General features: G+C 38.1%; 1 protein-coding gene across 6 annotated transcripts in view; it reads right to left on the minus strand.

Annotated features, from left to right (window-relative positions):
* Positions 1–27,971, minus strand: part of CPED1 (cadherin like and PC-esterase domain containing 1) — a 311,112-nt gene that overhangs the window by 8,963 nt on the left and 274,178 nt on the right. For 5 of the 6 annotated variants that reach the window (XM_050785084.1, XM_050785080.1, XM_050785078.1 and 2 more), the window contains 4 exons: positions 25,214–25,434; positions 24,853–24,954; positions 24,358–24,445; positions 20,116–20,262 (listed from right to left, as the gene is read on the minus strand). In XM_050785084.1, the coding sequence (XP_050641041.1) occupies positions 20,116–20,262; positions 24,358–24,445; positions 24,853–24,954; positions 25,214–25,434 (558 nt within the window). The remainder of the gene's footprint in view (positions 1–20,115; positions 20,263–24,357; positions 24,446–24,852; positions 24,955–25,213; positions 25,435–27,971) is intronic. The other variant, XM_050785085.1, reaches the window with a different exon arrangement.

The raw sequence follows: 27,971 nt of genomic DNA on the forward strand, positions 1-27,971 counted from the left end.
ACCAAAAAAGAGCCTATATAGCTAAGACAATCCTAAGCAAATGAACAAAGCTGGAGGCATCACACTACCTGACTCCAAACTATACTACAAGGCTACAGTAACCAAAACAGCATGGTACTGGTACCAAAACAAATATATAGACCAATGGAACAGAACAGAGGCCTCAGAAATAACACCACACATCTACAACCATCTGATCTTTAACAAACCTGACAAAAACAAGCAATGGTAAAAGGATTCTTTATTTCATAAATGGTGTTGGGAAAACTGGCTAGCCATATGCAGAAAACTGAAACTGGACCCCTTCCTTACACCTTATACAAGAATTAACACAAGATGGATTAAAAATTTAAACATAAGACCTAAAACCATAAAAACTCTAGAAGAAAATCTAGGTAATACCATTCAGGACATAGGCATGGGCAAAGACTTCATGACTAAAATACCAAAAGCAATGGCACCAAAAGCCAAAATAGACAAATGGGATCTAATTAAATAAAAGAGCTTCTGCACAGCCAAAGAAACTATCATCAGAGTGAAGAGGTGACCTACAGAATAGGAGTAAATTTTTGCAATCGACCCATCTGACAAAGGGCTAAATCCAGAGTCTACGAGGAACTTAAACAAATTTACAAGAACAAAACAATCCCATCAAAAAGTGGGTGAAGGATATGAACAAACACTTCTCAAAAGAAGACATTTATGTGGCCAACAAACATATGAAAAAAAGCTCATTATCACTGGTCATTAGAGAAATGCAGATGGAAACTACAATGAGATACCATCTCATGCCAGTTGGAATGGCGATCATTAAAACATCAGGAAGCAACAGATGCTGGAGAGGATGTGGAGAAATAGGAACACTTTTACTCTGTTGGTGGGAGTGTAAATTATTTCAACCATTGTGGAAGACAGTGAGGTGATTCCTCAAGGATCTAGAACTAGAAATACCATTTGACCTAGTAATCTCATTACTGAGTATATACCCAAAGGATTATAAATCATTCTACTATAAAGACACATGCACACATATGTTTATTGCACCACTATTCACAATAGCAAAGACCAACCAAGACCTAGTAATGTCAGATGTTATATGGAAACTAACACAGGAACAGAAAAACCAAACACCTCATGCTCTCAAGGATTCACAATATGGCAAAGACTTGCATACCTACCATAATAACAAAATTATGAATTTCATCACTTTAATGCAATGCCACATTTGGACATATAAACAATGTTAGACTGGATTCTAAGGAAAAACGTGGCACATATACACCATATAAAGACTATGCAGCCATAAAAAAAATGCCCATCATGTGCTTTGCAGCAACATGGATGAAGCTGGCAACCATCATTCTCAGCAAACTAACACAGGAACAGAAAACCAAACACCTCATGCTCTCACTCATAAGTGGGAGCTGAACAATGAGAACATATGGGCACAGGGAGGGGAGCATCACACACTGGGGCCTGTCAGGAGTTTGGGGGGAAGTGGAGGGATAGCATTAGGAGAAATACCTAATGTAGATGATGGGTTAATGGGTGCAGCAAACCACCATGGCACATGTATACCTATGTAACAAACTTGCAAGTTCTGCATATGTATACCAGAACTTAAAAGTATAATAAAAATAAAATAATAACAAATTATGAATTTCATCACTTTAATGTAATTATAACATACTTTTTCTGTCACTATTTGGACATATAAACTAGTATCAATGACTAATGAAAGTAATTCTAGCTTACGCAGTTTTTAAAAAATTGTTTTGAGTTATACATAATAATTTAGGTACATATTTTTTCATCTTATATAAGGTATTGCAATGAAAATGGTTCCATGTAAACAAAATTGAATATTTTTTAAGAAATCCCATGATATCTATTTGGAAGAGAAATAGTTTTAGTTACATTGCAAATGAACTTGAACCATTTCTTAAAAGTTATTTGAATAGAAAATATGTAAAGATCTATACCAAAATATTAACAGTAGTGGCCTTTTGGTAGAGGAATTATAGGACACTTTTAACGTATTCTTGTAACTGTTGGCTTGATTTTTTTCTTTTAGTGTAATACAATGAATGTGCATTATTTTGTAATGATAAAATTGTGAAACTATTCACATTTGAAGAAAAAAATGAAACAATAATATGTTTTAAGACCAGTTATACTCTGCTGACCACAAAGAGGTGTTTTCCTGTAGCTATGGAAGGTTTGGCTTTGTCTTGATCAGGCCCTCACATCAGGTAACTCTTAAGAAATCCAGTGAAATCAGGAGGTTGTAGTGAGGAATCCCTGTGGATTGTAATTTAGAGCTCAGTTTGCAGTCAACCACTGATTAATAATCTAGGTCCTGGGGTCAAAAGTTTCTACTGTGTACAGCTCTTTCCACCCTTATTTGGTTATATGGTAACTCTAAATATGATAGGCAGGAGAGGTACATCAATGTTTTCCTGAAAGTTTTGTCAATTTTAGAGGAGGTTTGTACTCACAGCAAGATTAGTGAACAGTCTTCAGGAAGTTTATTTAAGAAAACATTTAAGCATAAATATCACATTCGACCTTGACATAATATTTTTCCAATGTTCTGAAGCCAAAATAAGGTTAATTTTGTTTATACGATTTTATCTAGAGTTCCGGCTTTTGCAAGTGCCTGATGGTCTGCATACTAATTACATGCAAAGTAGAAAAGGGTCCATCCCAGTGAAAAAGGTTATAGTTCTTTAAACATTATTTTAATATTTGTGTGATTTTAGGGTTGAATTTAAAGCTGCATTACAAACATTGGATAATGCTGGTGTAGATGCTTACAACAATCTTAAATGTGATCCATAAACGGGATATACAAAAATATAGATCTCCAGTGTATCTGCTGAAGCATATGGCTTCCATTTGGGAGTAGTGTCAGTATTCTGACAAATCTCGATGGGAAGGTTGATATTTCTATTTTTAGAGATCACTAAATTGATGTCTGAGAAAGGAAATCAGGATGATAGGGCCTCTTGTAGCTTCTGAGGACCAGGCTAATGCCTTCTACAGGGCCAGTGCTCCCATATGTTCTTCAAGATAGAACTTTTCATGCCCAGGCCAGTGACTGGCCCAACACTTAATTCACTTGGTTTCCCTTGGAAACTATTTTGTAGAAAATAATCAAAGATGATGTTTCCTAATCCCTTTGTTAAGTCATTAGCATCCTGATACTATAAAGAATTAGTTCAATTTTGATTTGTAAAAATTCCTTTGCCATTGTGAATTGAATCCAGGAGCATTAAAAATATCTGACAGTATTTTATGCTGCATCACTAGCCCATACAATTTATTTCAGGAATGCAAAATGTTTCAATATTATGAAATATTTCATTACAGAAAATTACCAAACAATTTTATGTAACTGTATGATTGTTTACCCTGAAAATCCAAGGAATATACTGAAAAATAATTAGATATTATAAAGTTAACATTTGAAAATTGTATAACTTTTCTGTAGTCTATAAATAATTAGTAAGAAATATATTAGAAGAAAGATCCCATTACAATACTGAAACAACTTCACTAAATTCAACAATGATATATAGGATGCAGGTGAAAAATATATCAAAAGTTTAATGAGTCATTAAAAAGCACATGAACAAATGCAGACATGTCATGTCAAATCTTCCCAAGTTAATTAAAATGCTATTCCAATTGTAATCACAGAAGAATTTGGGGAAAACATGAAAAAAAATTCTAAAATACATCTTAAAGAATAAATGTAGGAAAATAGTTAAGACCATCTGAAAGGGAAAAAAAAGTGATTAAGAGGAGACTTTCAATGCCAGGTATTCATTAATCACTATGAATAGAGTCTACAAGCATGACTCATTATGATTTGAATCTACCATCAGCTGACTGAAGGAGTGCTAGTGGTCACAAACTTGGTGCTTCTTCTCTGGTTTCTGATGCCTTCCCTGGCTGTTACACCTCTCAGTTTTCCTTTGGAAACCTCTTTTCCATGGTAAACAAAGTCTCTTAGAGAGTCACCATTGTCACTGAAGGTTTCCTTGGTTTCATTGCCAAAATTTAAATGTTGCTTCTCCAGGAAGACACCACAACCCTCTTGTGTATGTGTGTGTGAATGTGTGTGTGTGTCTGTGTGTGTGTGGCAGCAGAAGGTAGGAGGTATAAAAGGGTGGCACTGATGGTGGTGCTACTTGTCCTACCATGGTTAATGATCTTTAAATCCCAGATGATATGGTTAGGCTTTGTGTCCCCACTCAAATCTCATCTTGAATTGTAATCTCCATAATCCCCATGTGTCAAGGGAGAGACGAGGTAGAGGTAATTGAATCGGGGAGGTGGTTTCCTCCATGCTGTTTTCATAATAGTGAGTGAGTTCACATGGGATTTAATAATTTCATAAGGGGCTCTTCCTCCTTCACTTGGCACTTCTCCTTCCTGCCAACTTGTGAAGAAGGTGCCTGCTTCCCCTTTGCCTTCTGCCACGATCATAAGTTTCCTGAGGTTTCCAAGTTTCTGAGCCCTCCAAGTCTCTAGGAAGTTCCAAACATTTTCCCATCTTCTTCTGAGCCCTCCCAACAGTTCAGCTATGCTGAACTGTGAGTCAATTAAACCTCTTTCCTTTATAAATTATGCAGTCTCAGGAAGCCCTTTATAGCAGTATGAAAATGGACTAATACACCAGGTGTAGTTAATTTTCTCTGAACATCTACTGCTACTTCAAGGACACCACTTTTCCATCTGCAGCCTTTATTCCGGTTATTTGGGGACTCATGTTATCCAGTGATAACTTGTTCTAACATCTCTCCAATGCTGCCATCCACCAACTTCTTGAGCACATGTGTAATCCTGTTATCATCCTAGATATTAACTGTATTTTTAAAAATCAAATTTGATCAGCCATTAACCTTATAATCCTTCAGAATCTCCCAGGGGTAGGAGAAAGCATGCCAGTGGAAAAGTAGTGTGTCTTCTAGGAGGATCCCAGGTTTGGACTGAGGGATTCAGTAATACATGGGCCTGTGTAATGCACTGACAGGCAAGGCATTCCTGCCAGGCTTATTTATGAGACTGAGGAAACCCTGGGGAAAGAACCTTGAGGCTGTGTCTTCTACTTTCAGATGCAACTTGGCATGTCTCACCTCTACAAAGATGAGTGATATGATTTGGCCATGCCCCACCCAAATCTCATAATGAATTGTAGTTCCTGTAATCCCCACATGTCATGAGAGGGACCTGGTGGGAGGAAACTGAATCATGGGGACAGTTACCTCCACGCTGTTATCACAATAGTGAGTGAGTTCTCAGGAGATATGATGGTTTTATGAGGAGCTTTCCCCCACTTCACCATGCACTTCTCCTTGCTGCCACCATGTGAAGAAAGACATGTTTGCTTCCTTTCCACTATGATTATAAGTTTCCTGAGGCTTCCCCAGCCATGCTGAACTGTGAGTCAATTAAATCTCTTTCCTTTATAAATTACCCAGTCTCACATATGTCCTCATAGCAGTGTGAGAACAGACTATTATAGTAAATTGGTACCTAGTAGTGGGGGACTGCTGTAAAGATACCCAAAATGTGAAAGTAATCTTGGAACTGGCTAACAGGCAGAGGTTGGAACAGTTTGGAGGGCTCAGAAGAAGATAGGAAAATGTTTGGAACTTCCTAGAGACTTGGAGGGCTCAGAAGACAAAGATGTGGGAAAGTTTGGAACTTCCTAGAGACTTGTTGAATGGCTTTGATGAAAACGCTGACAGTGATATGGATGATAAAGTCTGAGCTGAGGTGGTCTGAGGGAGATGAGGAACTTGTTGGGAACTGGAGTAAAGGTGGCTCTTGTTATACTTTAGCAAAGAGACTGGTGGCATTTTGCCCCTGCCCTAGAGATCTGTGGAACTTTGAATTTGAGAAAGATGATTTAGGGTATCTGGCAGAAGAAATTTCTAGCCAGCAAGTGTTCAAGAGGAAGCAGAGCTTAAAAGTTGAGACAATTTGCAGCTGATGATGATGTGACAGAAAAGAAAAACACATTTTAGGGGATAAATTTAAGCCAGCTGCAGAAATTTGAGTAAGTAACGAGGAGCCAGGTGTTAATCACCAAGACAATGGGGAAAATGTCTCCAGGGCATGTCAGAGACCTTCATGTCAATCCCTCCCATCACAGGTCTGGAGGACTAGGAGGGAAAAATGATTTAGTGGGTCAGGCCTAAGGCCCCATGCTCTGTGCAGCCTCAGGACATAGTGCCCTGTGTTCCAGCTGCTTCAGCTCCAGCTGTGGCCAAAAGAGGCAAATATACTGCCCAGGCCATTACTTTAGAGAGTGCAAGTCCCAAGCCTTGGCAGCTTCCAAATGGTGTTGGGCCTGCAGGTGTGCCGAAGACTAGAATTTAGGTTTGGGAACCTCCACCTAGATTTCAGAGGATGTATGCAAATGCCTGGATGTTCAGGCAGAAGTTTGCTGCAGGGGCAGAAGCTTCATGGAGAACCTCTGCTAGGACAGTGCAGAAGGGAAATGTGGGGTCAGAGCCCCCACACAGAGTTCCCACTGGGGCACTGCTGAATGGAGCTGTGAGAAGAGGGGCACTGTCCTCCAAACCCCAGAATGGTAGATCCACCAACAGCTTGCACTGTATGCTTAGAAAAGCCAAAGGTACCCAATGCCATTCTGTGAAAGCAGCTGGGAGGGAGGCTGTACCCTGCGAAGCCACAGGGGAGCTGCCCAAGGCTGTGGGAGACCACCTCTTGCATCAGCATGACTTGAATGTGAGACCTGGAGTGAAAGGAGATCATTTTGTAACTTTAAGGTTTAATGATTGCCCCACTGGATTTTGGATTTGAATGGGGCCTCTAGCCCCTTTATTTTGGCCAATTTCTTTCCCTTTGGAATGGGTGTATTTACCCAATGTCTGTACCCCCATTTTATCTAGGTAGTAACTAACTTGCTTTTGGTTTTGCAGGCTCATCGGTGGAAGAGACTTACCTTGTCTCAGATGAGACTTTAGACTTCGACTTTTGGGTTAATGCTAGAATTAGCTAAGACTTTGGGGGACTGTTGGAAAGGCATGGTTGTGTTTTGAAATGTGAGGACATGAGATTTGGAGAGGGGCCGGGGCAGAATGATATGGTTTGGCTGTGTCCCCACCCAAATCTCAGCTTGAGTTTTAGTTCCCATAATCCCCATGTGTTACGAGAGGGACCTGGTGGGAGATATTAATAATGGTTATCTCTATGATGTTCTGATGATAGTGAATGAGTTCTCATAAGATCTGATGCTTTTATAAGGGACTTTTCCCTCACTTCACTCTGTACTTCTCTTTGCAGCCACCACGTAAAGAAGGATGTGTTTGCTTCCCCTTTTGCCAGAGTTGTAAGTTTCTTGAGTCTTCCCCAGCCATGCTGAACTGTGCGTCAATTAAACCTTTTTCCTTTATAAATTACCCAGTCTCGGGTATGTGCTTATAGCAGCATGAGAACAGACTAACACAGTGAGATTAACTGAGTTCTATGATACTGTGAGCAACTATAAGTAAATGCTGAAAAATGTGTTTCACTAAACAGTATAACTCACTGGAGCCCAGGCTTTGGAAACCCACCAACTGAGAATACACAAAGGGACAAAGTAAGGCTCTGCACAGACAATTGTGCAGATTTGGGACTATGAGGGCATGCATCAGGCAGAGCCATGGGAGACAGTCACCATGGTTAGTGCCTGGGATGGCTGCAGCATGTGTGCTCTTAGACAGGCAACAAGAAATCAGACGTGGCAGTGTGTGCTGGAACAGCTCTGAGCCCATGGGAGTGGGCTTATCCCAGAGCTCCTGTTTGGGAGGACCTATAATATTTACACAGAGTTAAAGTTAAAGTTCCAACATGAGCAGATGAGGAACAGAGTCTGGGTAAAGAGGGTCATGTATGTTGTATTTAAGGTGTCTGTATGTCTCTCTTCCCCACTCTTAGTGACTAGAAATCTAAACACATAGAGCTTAGCACAGGAGCTGGAATGCATTGCATGCTCAATACATTTTAGTTAAACTTGCAAGTATATTTTGTCTTACATTATTGTGTTCTTGTCTAGATGAAGGGTGCAAATTCTTTTGTAGATAGCTTTCTAGAACTTGACGGCAAGATATAAATTAAAAGCTGAGTACAAGGAGAATTCAATACTGAGATAGAAGAATGAAAAATTCACATTGCAGATTAAAATGAGGTTTAAACTACTATTCCCTAAAGTGTTTATGGTGAAATAAAGTAGTTCTATATGAAGCCCAATCTCATATAAATCCAGTGGCCATAAATGTGGTCCTAATACTTTTAATTGCATGCGATTAAAATCAAGAATGTAGATTTAAAACAGAACTATGTACCAAAGGGCTAATTGAGTCTCTAATGTAGAAGAGAGGAGTTTTTGTTTTTATTGTATATACTTATTTTTAATTGTTATAGTGAAAACGAATTCATGGAATCCTTTTGTAATGAAAAAGTAGAAGAGAAACAAAATGATTCTGTATCTTGTAGAATTACAATTTAATGCTTTGTTTTTTCCATATAATATCCATCCTTCAATCTTCAGAGTTGTCTGCGTCAGGAAACACATGGAGTAATTCAGATATGCTCCCTACCCTCAAGGGGACTATATAAAGACACATGTCTAAGATACTTGAAGTAAGAACAAGAATGAAGTGACTTCAAAGACATTGTCTGAGACTAGCTCCCCAAGGTCAGGCACCATGTTGTCTCCATGTTATGAATAGTTCCTTAGTACATTCAAAAGACTTAGTGCTAATTTATGGTGGGCATGATCATCTGTTCACACAGCTATTATTCCTTTGAACGTGTGTGTAAAATTCAGTGTCCAGCATTGCTGTCAAACTGCTGTTGCTGAGTCCCTGAGTTTCAAAATATTACCTTATTTTACTTACTCTTATAGGCTCTAAAGTAAAGAAAAAGGAGTTAGCTGCATTTTTAAGGCTTGGAAATGTTATGCCAGTGAAAGATGTTTGATACCTGTATAGTAAGGAGCAAATTGCTCCTTTCCTTTGATCTCATGTGTGGAAATGTGCCCATTTGGGTCCTTTCCAAAATCAGAGAGCCATTTGGGGTTATTAAAATCCAACTAAAGTGTCAACTGGAATGTGACTTTGAAAGAAAGCTGCTTGTAATGCACATGTTAGGTTACCTTTGAGGCATAATAATAATAGTAAACAACAAAATGAGCCATTAGAAAACATCAGTGAAAGATTTAGACCTTGACACAGAGACAAAAGGCCTCAGATGTTTGTATACAGTGGTTACCTTAATCAGAAACAAATTCTAATGGTTTGATACATCCAAATGCTTCTCTACATTTCGGTGCAGATGACTTGAGCACTGAAAAACAGACATGTATATCTAAGGGGAAAGGAACTACTACATATGGTTAATAATACATACATGTGTGATTTGGCAAATGTTTGCATTATGTTAAACATGAGTGTTAAAGGATAATTTTTATTTTGCCAGTTTAATCTGAAGTAACTCCTCTTTTGTGTTTATTTTCTTTTTGTGAATTTGCTACATTGAAGTACATTTAAAGGTAGGTAGAGATGGTGAAGGACAATTTATCTCCATGCCGTGTGATAATCTGTTAGATCAGCATTGTTCCATAAGTCTTATAATAAAAATTGTTTTTCTCACAGCAATGTTCACATTTGATTAAGTTACATGTAAGATTTTCAAGTAAAGATTACAGTGTTTCAAAGACAAATATTTTTAATATACTGACTATAGAAATTTAGGAAAACAATTTTGGAGATAAAATAGAGTTTTTAAAGTATAAGATCTTATAGACTATGTAAATGATCACTTTTCTGTGACTCAGTGTAGCAAGAATTGAAATTCTGTGCTGTGGAGTGTAGATGTAACTTTTACTTTTTTATAGATTCCTTATACGGTAAGTGATCTGCCAGTTTATAATTATAGATACTTCCACAGCTCCACGCCATTAAAAACGTGGGTACAGGGAGATTTCAGAAGGCATAAAAATGGCCACAATTCAACTTGACTGGATTTGGCCTACGGGAATTATAAGACTTCCCAAACAAACAAAAAATTGTCCTAATTATGAAACAAAACTTAACGTTGCAATGTTTACTATTAAATGTCGGTAATTTCAACACTCAAAATTGATTTCACATAAACCGTCATCAGAACGTGTGTACTGCCATGTCAATTAACTGCTGCATCTAAAAATAACTTTGAATTTCCAAAAAGCCAGTACAAAAGGGAAGGCTTGGTGAACTGGAAAGGTGTCAGGCAGATTACAAACAAATACCTTTCTTAAAATTGATCTTGACCTGAATAACCCACAAAGAACTTCTGATGTGGTTCCAGATCCACAGAATAAAATAGAAAACAATTTTCATGGTGCAAGTGTTCCAAAATTGTCCTATACTGGATTAGAGGATGTTCTGATTACAAATATGTTTCATGATCATGGATGGGGTCTGAAAAGGAGGCAGGGTAATGGCTGTCTGAGGCTGGAAAACATGAGATTGGTCAGGCAAATGTGCTAGTCTTAAGATAAATGTATACTGTTGAAGTACTTTTTGTTGGATGTAGTCATTCTGCAGATGGCATTCAATCCAAGATCCAGTCACCAAATCATGACCAGCTGAAAAAGTAGTCTAAGAATTCACAAAAGTGGAATAAAAATGACATGACAAACAATAGCTAGAAGTGAGTCCTTATAACTCATAATCTTACTTCAAGACATCATGCAATTTTTACAGATAATAGGGAATTCTTTCATTTCATTCCTTAGCCCCCAAATATTTAATTATGGCCACATGAAATAAACTGTGTTTTGATTGAAGGGAATCCAACTTCTGAATCTGTCAAAGATGCTGGAGATTAGGGGGCAAGACTAAAATTTTCTTTAGGCATGAGTTTTGTTTTGTTTTGTTTTGGTGTTTCCAGATTTGCAGTCAGCATATTGTCTGCCTTCCACCCTTGCTCTAATCCCCAGCCCTTCTTACTCTGACAGCTGAGCCTTTGTAACTCCTGCCTTTGGATAAAGCTGAGCATTGGCTCTGGGAACAAATTCTGCTCTGTGGTGCGGAGACCGATGGTAAGGAGCTCCAGACCAGAAGTTTACTAATTTAATATTAAACTGTTGGTTCTATCTTACACTCTCATGCAGTTCCCCAGACACTAAATTCCCCTGTCTTAAAACTCAATTTCCCAAGTGGCTGAATATCTATGTTGCTGAATTTTTGCACTATTGGAATGACCTGTATTAGTCTTGTTATAAGCTAATTCCTCTTTTGCTTTATTTAGACGTGCATCTTGGCTCTTGGAATCTATTGGACTTTAACACATGGTATTTGTTTCTATCTAACGCTCTTGAACTTAAATACTTTATTTAAGATTAAGGCACTAAATGTTACGCAATTTGTGTGGGGACTAACATTTCCAACTGCTGACTTCACTGTAGGAATTTGCTCAGCACTACTCTGGCCTTTTCAAAGAAGATCTTCCGGTGGGTCATTCCGTTTCTTGTCAGAAGAGCTCTCCAACCTCCTGCCTGAGGGACCCTATGCCTGACTGTGGAATGCTAGGAGGTCTAGGGAAAAGTTCAGGGCTCCTCCCTTCACACACCAACTTTACCTTCATCTTTCTGTTTTCAGCCTATAGATTAATTTATTCTTTGCTATACCTGTGTTTCTGAGTCCTGACTTTCTGCAGTTCCATTTAAAAATATATTGTATGTGATGATACAGATTTCAAACTGTATGGGCTGGGGTGAGGAACCCAGGGGTCTACCAATTTTGTACATAGACTTTTAGCCAATTGTTTTCTGATCCGTGTCTCAGCCTTAAATATTTCAGCATAGGATCTGAGCAAAAAGTATGCCTCACTCACACCTGCTATTTCTCTTCTCTAGGCACTTTCAGTTGTACCTTATTTTGCCTGCTAAGTCAAACTTCATAGAATGAATTCAAATGAATTCAGATTTCTTGTCTGTTATGAGTTATTTCTTATTCTGTTTTTTCTTTGTGGTGGGGGATGAGGAGTAAGTGAGTAGCTTTATGTCTTTAAAGTATTTTTCTTGGGGTTTCAAGTGGAAGAGAAGATAAATGCTTGTGGTCAATCTGCCTCATTTAGTCTGTACTTCATGCATGATTTTTTAGACCTTATCCTCATGCCAATTTTCTCAAAGTGTGTTTAGTGGGGTGTTAATGGTTGTAATAAAAAAAAAAAGAAAAAGTCATTCTGTGGTCAAAAATGCTGGAGAAAAACTGGGTCACACTAAGCTAACTAGCTTCTTTAGTGTAAGGGCTTTTGGGATTATTTAATATACTAATATTATTATCTGAGAACCCATAAGGTGGAGGCATATTCAGTATTTCTCAAACCACAAAACCTGTTTTCACCAAATTAGAACATTAAACCTTAATATAGGAAATGCTAATCAAAATAGTTCAAACTCTAACTTAGCTTGGTTCTTACAGGCTAGTAATAAACTCCCTGACATGGGGGTTTATTGCAAAGAACACGAAAGAGTTTATGGGACAACATCTTTTTTTCAGCCACACTGACATTCTAGGTTTCAGTATCGCAAAGGCTGGGTAGTATAGCTGCCTTATGGAGTCATAATAGCAGTTCAACATAAGTTACTTTCACTGTTTGTTGACCCTCCATTTAATTATCCTTCTTAAGAGAGAGACCCTGATTTAATCGGTGTTATCACCATTCAATATAGGGTACTGCCTCTGAAACAGGATTTTGTACCAAGTCATCTCAGAAAAGGCTGGGCTCCCTCATGACCAATGAATTCATTCTCACTGGGCACTGATCTCTAATCTAATCAGCTAGTAGCAGAGAGTAGAATTCACTTACAGATGATTGAATGAGCACTAATCATTTTACACAAAAAGAACTGTTTGAAACCACGTTTCTAAAAAGGAGTGTAGGAATCTGTGACTCATCTTCAGTACAGGGCCATTGAAAGATTTTTAAATGACAACACCAAATTTGAAATATAGGAACATTCTCCTGGTAGGGGGTAAGAAGGATGGATTCAAGTAGTTGACACTGGAGGCTCTGAGATAAAAGTATTGCAATAGCTGAGGGCAAAGAAATGATAGGGAAGGAGAGACCCTCCTCCCCATCTTGTTCATTTGCCACCCCACACACTGTATACCTGAATCCTCGACCTGCTCCTCAGGGGCCTTTCTCCAACTGTCCTTCTCTGTCCTGTATTTTTATTCTATCTCTTGGTATTGATTCCTTCCCCTCTGTTTAAAAATGTGCCAGTCTTTCCTCCTTGAAATCCAGTATCTTTATCCCTTTCTTATTTTAATTTATTGAAAGCTGTTATCATCCCCCTTTCTAGACCTTCCTATACCTCTTCGATGTAGTCTAGTCTAATTCTTTCCCCAACGTTTTACCGAAACCACTCTTAAGATGATCCGAAAAGACTCCCCTGTTTCATGCCAAAAATAATATTTTGAAATCCTCACCTTCATAGATCTATTACATTTAACAACACTGACCCTGTCTCTCTCTCTCCTTTTCTCAAATGGTTACTCTGTGGCTTTCCATGGCATCACCTTCTACTAGACTTTTCCTGCTATTAGTTTATGTTCTAAGTTCAAATGCTCCTATTTCTCCAGACTTTGCTTAACTATTGATGTTTCCAGGAGTTTCTCTCTCAGCCACTCTACTCACTTTCTCTGGATGATCTATTTTCTTTTCTTTTTTCTTTCTTTGGAAGTTAAAAACGTAACCTGCATGACTTCACACATACAGTGGGCACAGGGCAAAGACTTATTTAATTCACTCAGTGGGAACAGCAGGAGGCAAAGCCAGCTCAGAGGAGGATTCAGGGCTAAGTGCCTACAGCCCTTGAGAGATCGCGCAATGGATTAGGGTGGGAAAGAAGAGGTGGGTTGTCGATGACGTGCAGGCAATGCAGCCGTCACCACTTGCCATCTTCTCTGCCACACGGAATACACTTGCACCTCTACCAAAACTCTGCAGTTCACACAGGATGTCAATGAGTCTGGGCTCTGTGGATGATCTATATTCATGGTTTCAACTACGACCTATTTTCTGATGATTCCCTGTGCTCTCTCTCATCCCTACCGGTCCCTCCAGTGTCATATTTGTATATCCAACTGCCCATTGGAGATCTCCACCTGGATGTCCTACAGGCAACTCAAACACAACATGTTCAAAATTGAACTCATCATCTTTTCCTAAGATGGTGCCTTTTCAGTCATTCTCTCTCTCAATTGCCAGTTTTGCTCCCTAATCCATTACTCAAGTTAGGAGTCATCTTTGATTCTTCCCACTCCCGCATGCCACAAATAAGATCTACAGATACCATTTTTTAAAACCAAGCTTGCTTTTGTCCACATCTGTCTTATACTTGCTGTCTCTGTCCTGGTTTGGATGGAACTTTACCATCTGTCACCTGACTTCTGGAAAAAAATCCCCTAACTTCTCTAACTTGGTCTTCTTCAAATTTTCCTTGCTCACTGTTATTAGTCTTAACTGTTTGAAACAAAACCATGACCATCTCACTGCTCTCCTGAAAACCTTTCAGTGGGTCTTCACCACCTACAGGATCATCCAGCTCTTACCATAATCTTGCCCTCACCTACTTTTTCCAAATTCTTTTGTGATTTATGTTCCACTATATACAGGATTGCCTGTGATTATGAGAACATCAGGTGTTTCAGGGCTACTTTGGTTCACATTATCCTCTGGGGTTGCAATGGCCTTCCTTCCACCATTAGCCTGTTACCTTGATTAAGTCCTGTTCATCCTTCAACAATTAACTTGGATGGTAATTCAAGGAGAAATACTTAATCCTCAGATTGAGTGGCTCTTCTCAGTATTTCACAGTATCTTATTCATATATCTGATGTGCTATGGAAAGTATTGTTTCATAATATGGGTTTTTAGGCCTGACCCTGATTGCAATGTCCTGAGGGCATAGAGTACACTGTATTTATTTTGATATTACTACTGTTTAGCTCAATAACTGGACTCACAAAATAAATGTTGAATGATTTGGTAAAAGAATAAACAAGGTCAAGGCAGTTGGAATGTAGTGTAGGAGAAAGACGTGGAAAACATATAGCATGTAAACAGGATTTGGTAACTGGCTGGTTAGGGGTTGTGAAGGGACTGGAGAAAGATAAGCAAAAGTCGAAGATGGCTCTAGTTTATAAATGGCAGTGTGATAGAGTAAATTAGGGAATACTAGAGGGGAGGAAAGTTTAAAGGAAATATTAATTCTTCCTTTAAGGATGTGTTGATTTTGAGATACTTATGGGAGTCCTGTAAAATGCTCTTCTAACTCACTTTACAGCAGTAGTACAATGCTAGATAGATAGATAGATAGATAGATGATAGATAGAGTAGATACTTAAAAATATCTATATCTATTGAATTAAATTTCCATACTAATTCATTAAAAGTAGCCATGCTGAAAGTTAAATTCTGGGTTCTTCTATATCAGCTAACTATGTTAAATTTGGATCTTTTGTTTTTTTTTTTTTTTCCTAAGAGTCATTATTTGTTTTGTTTTTTTTTTAACCAGATGAATTTAAAGTTTCTTTTTTTAAATGTTTAAATCGTGGTTAGATAGTAAACTTGTAAAGTTTAAAGGAGAAAGTAAAACACTTTATTTCTAGGCCGAATAATCTTTTGTTTATTTAATTAAGATTAAATAATAAAGATTATAGGGTTAAGATAAATTAATAGTGGGAAACCATCTCTGACAAAGAACCAAAACTCCCTTCTTTTCTTCTTTCTATAATACCAGAATCAAAGGAAACCTGCTGGTATTAGTGGCAGTTTGATGCCAGATGTTTCTTGTTGACTGAGTCAAAAGCTGTAGCTACATTTGCCAAAAATGGAAGATATTATATAAGGTCTGCATAATCTATTAGACTAATGAATAATAACATATCAATTGGTCGTGGATATTTCCCTTCTGCAGTCAGGTTTGTGTTGATAACATTATTGTATTTTTTCCAGGTTTTAGCTTGTTCACAGTAGGTGTTTGCCACATAACCGAAGGCACGATCCAAAATTTCTCTTGGGCAAGAGCTACCTGGGTCCTGTTTGTTGTCCTGTGTAAACATTGGGAAAACGTAATCCATTTCCACTCATAAAAAGAAACACCTGCTTTTCCAATCAGCAGGAACATGTTAGTCAAAATTGATGCACACCAGTTGGGAAATTGTTTATGGATTCTTGGTGGCAACATATTCTCTTTTGGTGCCTTGACAGATGAAGGAAACACCTCAAGACCTTTAATCTCACCTATGGTGGTAAGAGCTCACTGAAGCAAGTTTGTTATGTCTATGACAGAATTCTAACCACAAACCAAAGAAAAAACATCAGTATCTTACTGTAATGATTATACCAACCCTTCTCAGGTATCCTTGAATCTATTGTGGGAATAGTTTAGCTGAACATCAGAAGATAAAAGTCCCCCAAGCCAGAATTGTTATGGTTCTAACACAATTTTTTTCAACTCTTGCTAGTATTTTATGGTAAGCTTTATTTGCCAGGCTCATAAGATGAACACAAAGGGGAAAAATGATTATCAACAGAATTTTTGCCCTTTTACTTTTTAGACATGAGACCAGTCATCAACTTTTTTTTCCAGCTTGCTGCATTCATTAGCAAACCATCCTCTATAAAGAGTTTTAGATTTTTTAGATTGCTTGTAATAAGCTAACATTGCTGTTACATCACTCTTAAGATGTTAGGTGATGATTTAGAAAGATTATAAGATGTCAGTGTCAGCTCTAGAGACTTCCTGAGGTACAAGGGGTACAAACTGTTCAAGAGTTAAGCAATAATTTTGCCTAAGTGATGAATGAATTTAGAGACTTTATGATGAAGGGAGTCTGAGAAAGATGATCATATCAGATTATGTTGTGACTGGAAAGGCAAATGCTCCCAGAAGCTTATTTTAGCTTAAACATTAAAACTTCAAAATAGAGAACACTACTCTGAAATCAATTAAGATAATTTGGGGGAGACTTACATGGCTTGCTATCAAGACTGCCTACATCAGAAATAGACTTAAGAAAAAGCGAGTTGCATGTGATAATTACACCCCAAAAACTATAAAGTCAAATAAGCAAAATGACTTTACCTGACATGCTTGAAGCATTGTTACTATGCAACTTAACGATAATTTTAATCAGTAATAATTATAAGCCAATATTCTAGTGCTGATGGTTCAAAGAGCCTTTTTTGTGGTTTCTGAATACAATGGCTATTAATGTGAACTGGTTGATGCTGTGGTGGGAGAGACATATAACCATGTGGGAAGGACATCTTCTGTTTTTAACTGGAGACATGTTGAAATTATTAGAGGACATTTTCCTCTTTAGGCTTTCAGAGGACTAAAGCTAAAAAAAGAAAAGTGGACACCTTTCCACAAAAATATGAATTGAAGACATATTATGTAATAATAAATAAATAAATAAAAATTCTTTCTAAAAGATGAACAAAATCAATCTATATGCTGTCTTTCAAAAGCCCTGTTTTCTGTGGGTTTGGCAACCACTGGCTTGCTTTTTTAGCCAGCTGTGATCCTGAGCTGGCTCAGCTGCAAGATCTTTGCTTCTTTCTCTTCCAGGCTACTGCCTTTGCATTTCTAAGTCTTGACTTTTGCAAATAGGATAAATACTCTAAAGGTTGTATATTTTCTCGTGGAAGACATTAGTAGACACACAGTATCCTACAGCTTAAAATATGTTCACAACAGCATGATCCAGCTTCAAGCTGCTAGGTCAAAATTTAAAATGTCATGTTCTGTACTGTGGCTGCAGGCTTTCACTTCTCTGAAATGCAGTTCCATTTGGTCATATTAAAGGATAATGTAAATCCACCTGTAAATCATACAGAGCAACTACTGCAGTGTCAGTAATGTTTTTAGTATTTGTAAGACTCTTGGGACCAAGATGGTTTTTTTGTTTTTGTTTTTTGCTTTTGTTTTCTCTTTGAGATGGAGTCTTGCTCTGTCACCTAGGCTGGAGTGCAGTGGTGGCTATCTCAGCTCATTGCAACCTCTACTTCCCAGGTTCAAGTGATTCTCCTGCCTCTGTCTCCCCAGTAGCTGGGACTGCAGGCACACACCACCACACCCGGCTAATTTTTGTATACTTAGTAGTAGAGTATTTTCACCATGCTGGCAGGCTGGTCTCAAACTCCTGACTTCAAGAGATCCACCTGCCTCGGCCTCCCAAAGTCCTGGGATTGCAGGTGTGAGTTACCGCACCCAGCCCACCAAGATGGATTCTGACAGTCAGCTAAGGGCTGAAAAACAGAATCAGAAGGAAACTTTAGTTGTCACCTCACTAGTCAACCCACTAATAAATGCATCCTGGTTTACAAAAGAAGGCAAGCAAGAAAGAGTGAATCAATATCTGATAGAAAGATAAAACGAGGCGCTTTTCATCTCAGTTTCAGCTGAATCTCCTGAAACCTACAACAAATAACAGAAGCCAAGAAAACTCATATTCCAAGAAATTTCTGGACAACCTATGCAAGACTTGCAAAAGTATGGACAAAATCCAGTTTTCCATATCCTTGTCTCACCAAAAGAGTTGTGAGGCAAAGAGGAAGGGATGGAATTTCTGTGTGGGCTTTCCAATGTTTTGGGGCCCTCTTCCCCATTGGGGTGTGGTTTTATTTTTGCTCTAAGCCAAGTGAGAGGAGCCTTCAAGAGAGCCGAACACATGTCTCTTCGGGTTTGGGAAACATTAGAACTGGTATGATATACTGTGGCTACAGATGAGCTTTAGAGTGGCAGAGAGAGTGAGAGAGAAAGCTTCACTGGGAACTAACTGTATTTCCAGCAACAACAGAGCAACAACGCATTAATATTTCTGTAGATCAAGTGTATTTATTTCTATAGTTCAAAGTATAGCAAGCCTAGTGCTATTTTGAATATTTTCCAAAAAGATGCCTGGAGGAGCAACATGATCCTCAACAGAGTGATGGACAGTTGGATACCAAAGAGCCAAAAAAGGGATCTAGTTGGAGGAGAGGTATTACTGCCATCAAGGAAGTTGGAGCCAGAAAGTTTCACTGGTGGGGAGGGGGCTCTCCAAGGCAATTCACAAAAGCACCCATAAAAGAAAGAAGTAGCATGCTAGACTCAGAGAGCACATCATGGGGTTATGCTTGTACTAGTCAAATAAGACTCTTCTTGTCCTTAGCATCCCGTCTCTACTCTGATCAATGCAGAAAAAAGGGTAGAAGAATAAAAGTAGAGAATGAAGATGGGGAAATGGCAAGTAAGTCTCCTACCTTCTCTCCCCTGATTCGGGCTTTTGAGACTGAGGGAAACCTAAGCTGGGGGAGGGAAATGACTTATGTAGTTATGACCCAGAATGGGACACTTTTAGTATTGATGTGATACTTCTATGCCTGAAGGTGATTGGAGACCTTTTTGTTATCTGAAAGTGGTGTTAAACTTATGGGTCCTGACCAAGACTTTTACTCAAGGGTTAGGGAGGAAGTAATCCACAGAGGGTTCAAAAGGACAGGAGGAAAAAGAATAAAATTGTTTTAGGCTATCACCTTATCAGCTTAAACCTATTTATAGGTTAAAGATAAAATCATTTTCACTCTGGTGGGGGGGACCCTACTCAAAACACAGGTCCTCCTGTTATGCATTGGACTAGGCAATGAAAGAATGTTATTCCTTAGTTTAGCACATTAAGTAGTCATGCTTTACAAGCTGCTGCTACTGAAAAACTTTGCCACCTTTTTTTGGATGCAATTTCTGATGGGAAGGCTTGAAGTCTGTTAGAGAAAATAAGTGCCCTCCAGGTTCCCATATTCCTGCCTGCATTGACCAATTGTCCTAGTTTTGAAGTGTCTAAACAAACATAAATTTTTTAACATCTCATTTGGTAGAGCTAAAGTTGTGGTTACTATATGCCTTGGCTGAGTGATGATGAACATATCATTTAATCTTCATCTGACATTGTTTTTTGTTTCATGCAAAATAAGAGTGACAATACAATTAAAGATACAACAAACAATTTAAAAAATCAAAAGCTATAAAACTCAGAAAGCCAGCACAAATACCTCATGGAAATGACATCCACACTTTCCCTGCAGAAACTCTTTGTAACGCCCCATTGTTATAGTGAATGTGTCAACGACTTCATAGCCATATTTTTTTGCAGTATCCAGAATAATCAAATTTTCTTTCCATAAGTTCTGTACTTCACTCTGATTGGAAAGCAGAAGAATGAAAGTTTTTATTAACAGAGGATTGTTTTATGATTCAATAAATTAGGTGGAAATTATGTAAATGTCTTTTTTACTGGGATTAGTCATAGTGTAAGATAAGGAATTTCACATGCATTTCTTAAATAAAGATGTGTTCTATTTTTTTTTTAATTCAAAACATACATGTAATCATTTATGTATAAAACAGCAATATCTATTGTGGCACACAGTTTTGAAATTCTTCAGTAAAAAGTGGTTAAATTTATTGCCCACAAAGACTCATGGGCAATAAATTCTCAATTTAAAAATTAACATTACTGCCGAAAGCAATCTACAGATTTAATGCTATTCTTATCAAATTACAAATGCCATTTTTTACAGAATTAGAGAAAACTACTCTAAAATTCGTGTGGAACCAAAAAAGAGCCCTAATAACCAAAACAATCCTAAACAAAAAGAATAAAGCCAACACATCACATTATGTGACTTCAAACTATACTATAAGACTACAATGACCAAAACAGCATGGTTTTGGTACAAAAACAGACACATAGACCAATGAAGGAGAATATAGAACCCAGAAACAAGCTGCACCTACAACCAACTTATTTCAACAAACTCAACAAAAATAAGCAATGGGAAAAGGACCCTTAATAAATACTGCTGGGATAACTGGCTCTCTATAGGCAAAATTATGAAACTGGATCCTTACCTATTACCATATATAAAAATTAACTCAAGATGGATTAAAAACTTAAATGTAAGACCTCAAACTATAAAAATCCTAGGAGAAAACTAGTAAATACCATTTTGGACACTGGCCTTTGCAAAGAATTTATGACCAAGACCTTAAAAACAATTGTAATGAAACCAAAAACTGACAAGTGGCACCCAATTAAACTAAAGAGCTATGCACAGCAAAATAAACTATCAACAGAGCAAACAGACAATCTACAGAATGGGAGAAAATATTTGCAAACTATGGATCCAACGAAGTTCAAATATCTAGAATCCATAAGTAATTTAAATCAGCAAGTAGAAAACAAACCCATTAAAAAGTGGTAGACATTTCTCAAAAGAAGACATATGATTTGAATATTTGTCCCCTCCAAATCTCATGTTGAAATGTGAACCCCAGTGTTGAAGGTGAGGCTTAGTGGGAGGTGTTTGGGTCATGGGAGGGGACCTTTCATGAAGAGCTCGGTGCCTTCTCCACAGTAATGAGTTCACACAAGATCTGGTTGTTTAAAATAATCTCACCGTCCCTCTCTCTCTCTCCTTCTCCCTCTCTCCTTATGTGACTCTTGTCATGTGGCACACTTGCTCTCCCTTAGCCTTCTGTCATGATTGTAAGCTTCCTGAAGCCTCACCAGAGCAGATGCTGGTGCCATGCTTCTTGTATAGTCTGCAGAACAGTGAGCCAAAATACCCCTTTTCTTTATAATTTGCCCCGTCACTGGTATTTCTTTATAGCAATGCAAAGTAGACTAATACAACATACAAGCACCCAACAGACATGAAAAAATGTTAAATGCCACAAATCATCACAGAAATGCAAATCAAAACCACCATGAGATACCATCTTGAGCCCGTCAGAATGGCTATTACTGAAACGTGAAAAATTAACAGATGTTTGTGAGGCTGTGCAAAACAGGAATGCTTATAAACTGTTGGTGGAAACATAAATTAATTCAACCACTGTGGAAAGCAGTTTGAAGGCTTCTTAAAGAACTAAAAATAGAGCTACCATTTGACCCAGCAATCCCATTACTTGATATGTATCCAAAAGAAAATAAATCATCCTACCAAAAAGACATGGATTTGTATGTTCATCACAGCACTATTCACCACAGAAAAGACATAGAACCAACCTAGGTGCTCATCAAAAGTTGATGAGATAAAGACAACGTGGTACGTATTTACCACAGAACACTATGCAGCCTAAAGAACAAAATCACGTCTTTTACAGAAACATGGATGCACCTGGAGCCTTCCATCAGCTAAATAATGCAGAAACAGAAAATCAAATACTGCATCTCCTCACTAATGAGTGGGAGCTGAATATTGAATATGCATAAAGATAGAAACAATGGACACTGGGGCCTACAAGAAGTGGGAGGAAGGGAGAGGACAAAGGGTTGGAAAATCACCTGTTAGATACTACGCTTGCTACACTTACTTGTACACCAGGCATTTTTTGATGGTCTACTATGTGCTGAGAATTGTATTTGGCATTTGGGCTGTCAGTGTAAGCCAAACAAATTCCCCTAACCCACATCTCCCTTGTTGCTCTCACAATTACCATCCAGCAGAGGAGACAGACAGCCAAGGAGTATAGGTGCTGAGTGACATGAGTAAGGACATAAGACACTGTTACAGGAGCTCATGGCAGGAGCAGCCAACCCAGTCTAGTGTGTCAAGAGGTTTTCTCTGAAGAACTAGCATGTAAGCTAACATTTGAAGAGGAACTGGAAGTTACCCAGAGGAGGGAGTGGTGGAGGAGTCAACTCCAAGTAGAAGGAGCAGGGATTTATTTCAAAGGTCTGGAGGTGACTGAGAGCACGGTGTGCTTGAGAAACTGAAATATGCTCAGCCTGACTGAGCTCAGTGGTGTTGTGAGTGTGAATGTGTGTGTGTGCACACACGCTTGTGTGCATATGCACTGGTCACAAGGGATAAAGTCTACAGAGAAAGAAGGAAGCCAGCACTGAAAGGCTCTATGAGCACATGATGAAAAGTTTGAATTTGTTTTCTGCCTTCACTTGCAATTATCCCCTTTTCCTTTTTTCTGTTCTTTGCCCTTCCTCTTCTTTTCTCCTTCTGTCTTCACTCAGTTTGAAAAGATTGATGAGCACCATCAAAGTTCAGGTGGCAGTCATAATGTTTAACACAATATCTGGCACATAGTAAGTGCTGAGGAAATGTTTGCTGAGGTGAATTGATTCTGAATTGTAACCTAAGTATAAGCAAAGGCCACAAGTATGCCAATCACTGTGAGGAGCTGCAACCAAAGAGGCACAGTAGAGCTACTGGAGTCCTCAAGAATGAATTGTGGACCTCGACCTGTAGTCTTCAAATAACATTAAAGGGATTCAACCCATGGAAGACATTATCAAAGGTCCCCTCTCTTGATCCCCAGTAGTCTTAAACCCTTTGGCTATCCCAGATGTTAAATGCCTCAACTCATTTTGAATTACCTTAACCCCTGCTAACTCCAAGATGCTGAATTTAGAGGCTGTACCTTGGCCACTTTCTACCAGTTCTCCTGTTTTTACATCACAGAAGATCTGCTGTCCAGGCAGATACATTTTTGAGAAAAGAATTGGCGGGTCTTGTGTTCTGTGCTGCGGAAAGGTAGTAGCACTCAACAGAGACACAAAAATATAAATCTCAACCTCCTTACATATTAAATGGACAGCCTTCTGTCTCCCCAATTCCCAGTGCTCACCAGAGTCATTACTCTGAAATTGCCCAATAATTCTGGCTGCTCCAGAAGTCCCATAGCTTAAGCAAGAGCAGCTGGTTCTCCTCCCTACAGATCCTATGTTTCTTTTCTTTTCTGAAACTTCTATTTAGTGCTGAGGCTAATTTACCCTCTTCTATAACTACTGGCCAGAGGCCCCTACTCTTTTCATTGATTAATATCCAATTACAGCAAAAACCAATGATACTACTTCAAAGACTATTTTTAAAATAAAGCAATCAGTTTGAAGTCATCTTAAAAAGACCACTCTTTCCCAAAGGACTCATGATAGTGATAATTTTGTTTGTGGTTTCAGCATGAACCTGACAAAAGGAAATACTTTTAATATAGCCTTTAAAAGTGTATGTAAAATTGGTGGGGTAAGACCCCTCAGCTCTTTATTTTTGCATAGTTCAACACTCTGTGTCCTCTTTTATTAAGTCAGTGGATTATTTACAACATATTTGTGGGCTATATGAAATTAATTATAATTTATTTGAAAAAACATAACCCTTAAGTATATTCTCTTTTTTTTACTTTCATGAAGATAACTCAATATTATATAGTGCCTTATGGGTCTTTTTCCAGCAGGGAGCCTTATAATTCACCTAGCCTGGAGGAAATGTGCTTACCTGTGTTAAGAAATGTACTCCATCCACTGGCAGATGAAATCCAATTCCCAAAGTTTTGATGATCACTAGGATATTGAGTAAATTTTCCCTGAATGAGATAATTATAATTCTAAAGTCAGTAACTTTAATTACACTTCTAGATGTTTGTTGTTTATATAAACAAATACCATAGAATTCTTTCAGAATGTGATAATTGGCAATATAAGACTAAATGCTCGTTTTATATATGTGATGTATATTACGGTTTTTTTTTAAAGATGGAGTTTTAGGTGTCAGACACATTTTGATCTTTACTAAATGTAAATCTGGATAATGAACAACTATGTTGTGACTGGATACAAGACTATTTTATTTTAGTATTTTAAACTAGACTTTAAATACTTAATGCTAAATTATCAGTTGTTCTTTAAATAAAATCTGGATAAAACTCAGTCACATCCATAGTAACTTTTTTGACTTAGAATACTAATGACAATTATTGTTACAGACATTTACCTCTTCAAAACTTTGTGAATAATTTGCAGGTGATTGGAATTAAGCCACTGAACTCCACCAACAACCAATACAGTCTGGACAGTATTCTCTAGGGGGCGTGATCTGAAATCCAGAAAGAAAAACAACACATGTTGCCCTAAAACAGAAGGTAAACATTGTAAAGGCACTGCTTCACATTTCACTGTATCAGGCATCTTGATCATAAGACTCCTTGTAATTTCCAACTTGTTTTCCGCCCCCTTACTTGATATCTAACCTTTTGAGCACATTTGATGTACAGTGAGCAGTTGAGCAGTGATGACTGCTCGTAGAACATCAGTACTTTGTGGGCTTTGTGTCTTTCATTATAGTTTCATTGTACCTTTGCAACAGGTGTTCAAGTGCATTTTCAAACGTTGGTCTCAGTGAAGGGCTTATCCAGAACTGGGGATAGTAGGAATAACTGATCAAAGTCTTCCCACCGTTGACGTTGTGATAGAATTTAGTGCCATGTACTTTCTGCCATTCCTGCAACGTTTCATTCAGCCTTTCGATAAGATAGTACATGATCCCTCTGTTGGTTGAATCTCCAATGAACAGAATCTATAAGTTAAAGAGAAAGCATTTGTTTAAAAGCTTATGTTTACATGGTAGAGGAGATAGTTTAAAATAATGAAATTTTGAATATTCACAACACTACCTAATTGTTTGAAGGACAGTCCTTCAAACTGTTAGAAATAACATTCATTATATTCTCTCCAAACCTGTTCCTTTTCGTCTCTTCCATATTCTTAGTAATGCCATCATCTACTGACCCACTAACTCATATTTACCACTTGTTTCAGGTTATCTTCAATTTTTATATCTCCCTTATGCTCTTTACTTTCTCATTTAATCAGCTTAACAAGTTCTATTGATTCAAATAGGCATGAAGCATTTTAGTGCTCTAGGAATACTTAGGGATTTTCCAATCTTTTTATTTTATAGATGTGCAAACTGAGAATTCACAGAGGTAGCTCAATAGAGGTCGTGTCTACTTGGTTCTGCCACAGAACCAGAATCTAATTTTCTGAACAGCAGTGCATGTCCCAGGGTGCCTATCCCAGTGCCATTTTCTCTCCAATGAAGCCTCTTACCCACATCCCCCTCCTGCTCATTCCCAGCAGCACTGTTCAGGCTTTCACTGCCTCCAACCTGCACTAGTGTAATACTCTCCTACTGGGTCTTCCTTCCTGTACAATGGCTGTCTTTTAATTCATTCTACACACAATATTGCTGCGATAAATTTCCAAATGTCTAGTTCTGGTCATCTCATTTGTGTGCTCAAAAACTTTATTAGTTCCTTGTTTCTTACATAATCCTATAGGTTCCTCTCACATATACTGAGTTTTTATTGCATATCAGTCTTTGCTAGGTGGAGATTTCACACAGGTTACTCACTTTTAATCTTCACAATTGTGAGGTTTTGATTCAGTATCTCCTTCTCACAGATGAGAAATTTGAGGCTCAGGAAGATGGAGGACATAAATCTACTAAATGGAGAACCCAGGATTCAAACCCAGGTCCTTTAAGTGCAAGGTGAAGGGCCCCATCCTCTTCATGCTTCCCTTTATGTAAACATGTTAGACTTCTACTTTTCTGCTAAACATGATTTGCATTCAACATCTGCTTTTTCTTATGTTAGTCTGTCTGCCTTGAAAGTTCTTCCCTCTGCAACCCCACTTGTCGCCTTCCAGACCCTGCGTGAATGCTGTCTCATCCAGTGCCCCTAGCCACAATTACTTTTGCTGCTCTCTTTGATTTTATTACATTTTGACTGCCCTTACAGATTTTACAGAAGCCTCATGAAATTATGGCTTTTTGTGTCTGCATCTTTTTTCTCATAGCCTATCAAGAAATATTTGAGGTCAAAGTCAATTTCTAATTCTAATTTTCCCCTATAGTACTATGCATGCACTTTAAAAATAAGTAGTGACTTGAAAGTCAAAGGGACTTTTGTCATAGACAATCCCTTCTAATGTCTTCAGATAAGATTTAATTCATTCTTCAGCTTTTTTCTTTCTTTTGAGATTTCTCTTTCCATTAGTCATACACATGTTTTCTTCTGACTTTAACGGCAGGCATTGCCATCATTTCTCAGGTATTTCTGTATTTGTCCACCTGCAGAAAATTTAGTGAGAATCTGAAAAGGTTTAAAGTCTTTCCACGGTAAGTGTATCCAAGTAGCTGCGTGAAGAAATCTAGACAGCTTCTCTGATTTGCCTTGAGCTCAAGTAGTGCAATCCTAAGCATCATTAGGCTACCCCGAATAACAAGATTTCAAGGGCTCAGTCATAGATCCTCTCAGCCAGCTTGCATTTGGAGCAATAACATTCCAGTGTAATAAAATAGTTTGAGAAATAACTTGAATTTCTTCTTTCTACATTCAACCTTTCACTATTTATGTTTGATTTTCTTGCCTACATTTCTGATTTTTAAAGAGGAACATTGTATAATTAGGAATGCTCTTAATTTTAGATATCAGCAGTTATGCAACTCCATTAGTATTGGTTTGCTAGGGCTGCCATAAGAAAGTACCACAGGCTGTGTGGCTTCAACAACGGAAATTATTTTTCTCATATTTCTGGAGGCTAGAAGTCCCAAGATCAAGTAGCTAGTAGGGTTAGTTCCTTCCAAGGCCCTCTCTGGCTTGTAGGTGGCTGTCTTTTCTTTGTGTCTTTCCTCTGTCTATGTCCTAATCTCTTCTTAAAGATCCCAGTCACATTGGATTAAATAGGCCCCACACATAGGACCTCATTTTACCTTAATCAGCTCTTCAAGGGCCCTGTCTCTAAATACAGACATATTATGAGGTACTGGGGGTTAGAATGTCAATGTATGAATTTAGTGGAGGGGATACAATTCAGCCCTTTGATGATACAATTCAAAGACCTTTGAGATGTTGTTTTAAACTAAATCGCCAGTATGAGTTTTTCTTGTAGTTTCTTTTCATTTCAGTATCAAGGTGCAGTCCCTCCTAGGGTATCCCCACGCAGCCAGCAAGCTCCCTACATATCTGTATTGTGGGCTATGCTGAGCAATACAAAGGTTGAGAAAAATCAAAGGGGGTATACATTACTTAGAAAAACAACAACAAAATT

The sequence above is a fragment of the Macaca thibetana genome, chromosome 3 (assembly GCF_024542745.1).
Source record: "Macaca thibetana thibetana isolate TM-01 chromosome 3, ASM2454274v1, whole genome shotgun sequence".
Taxonomy (NCBI): domain Eukaryota; kingdom Metazoa; phylum Chordata; class Mammalia; order Primates; family Cercopithecidae; genus Macaca; species Macaca thibetana.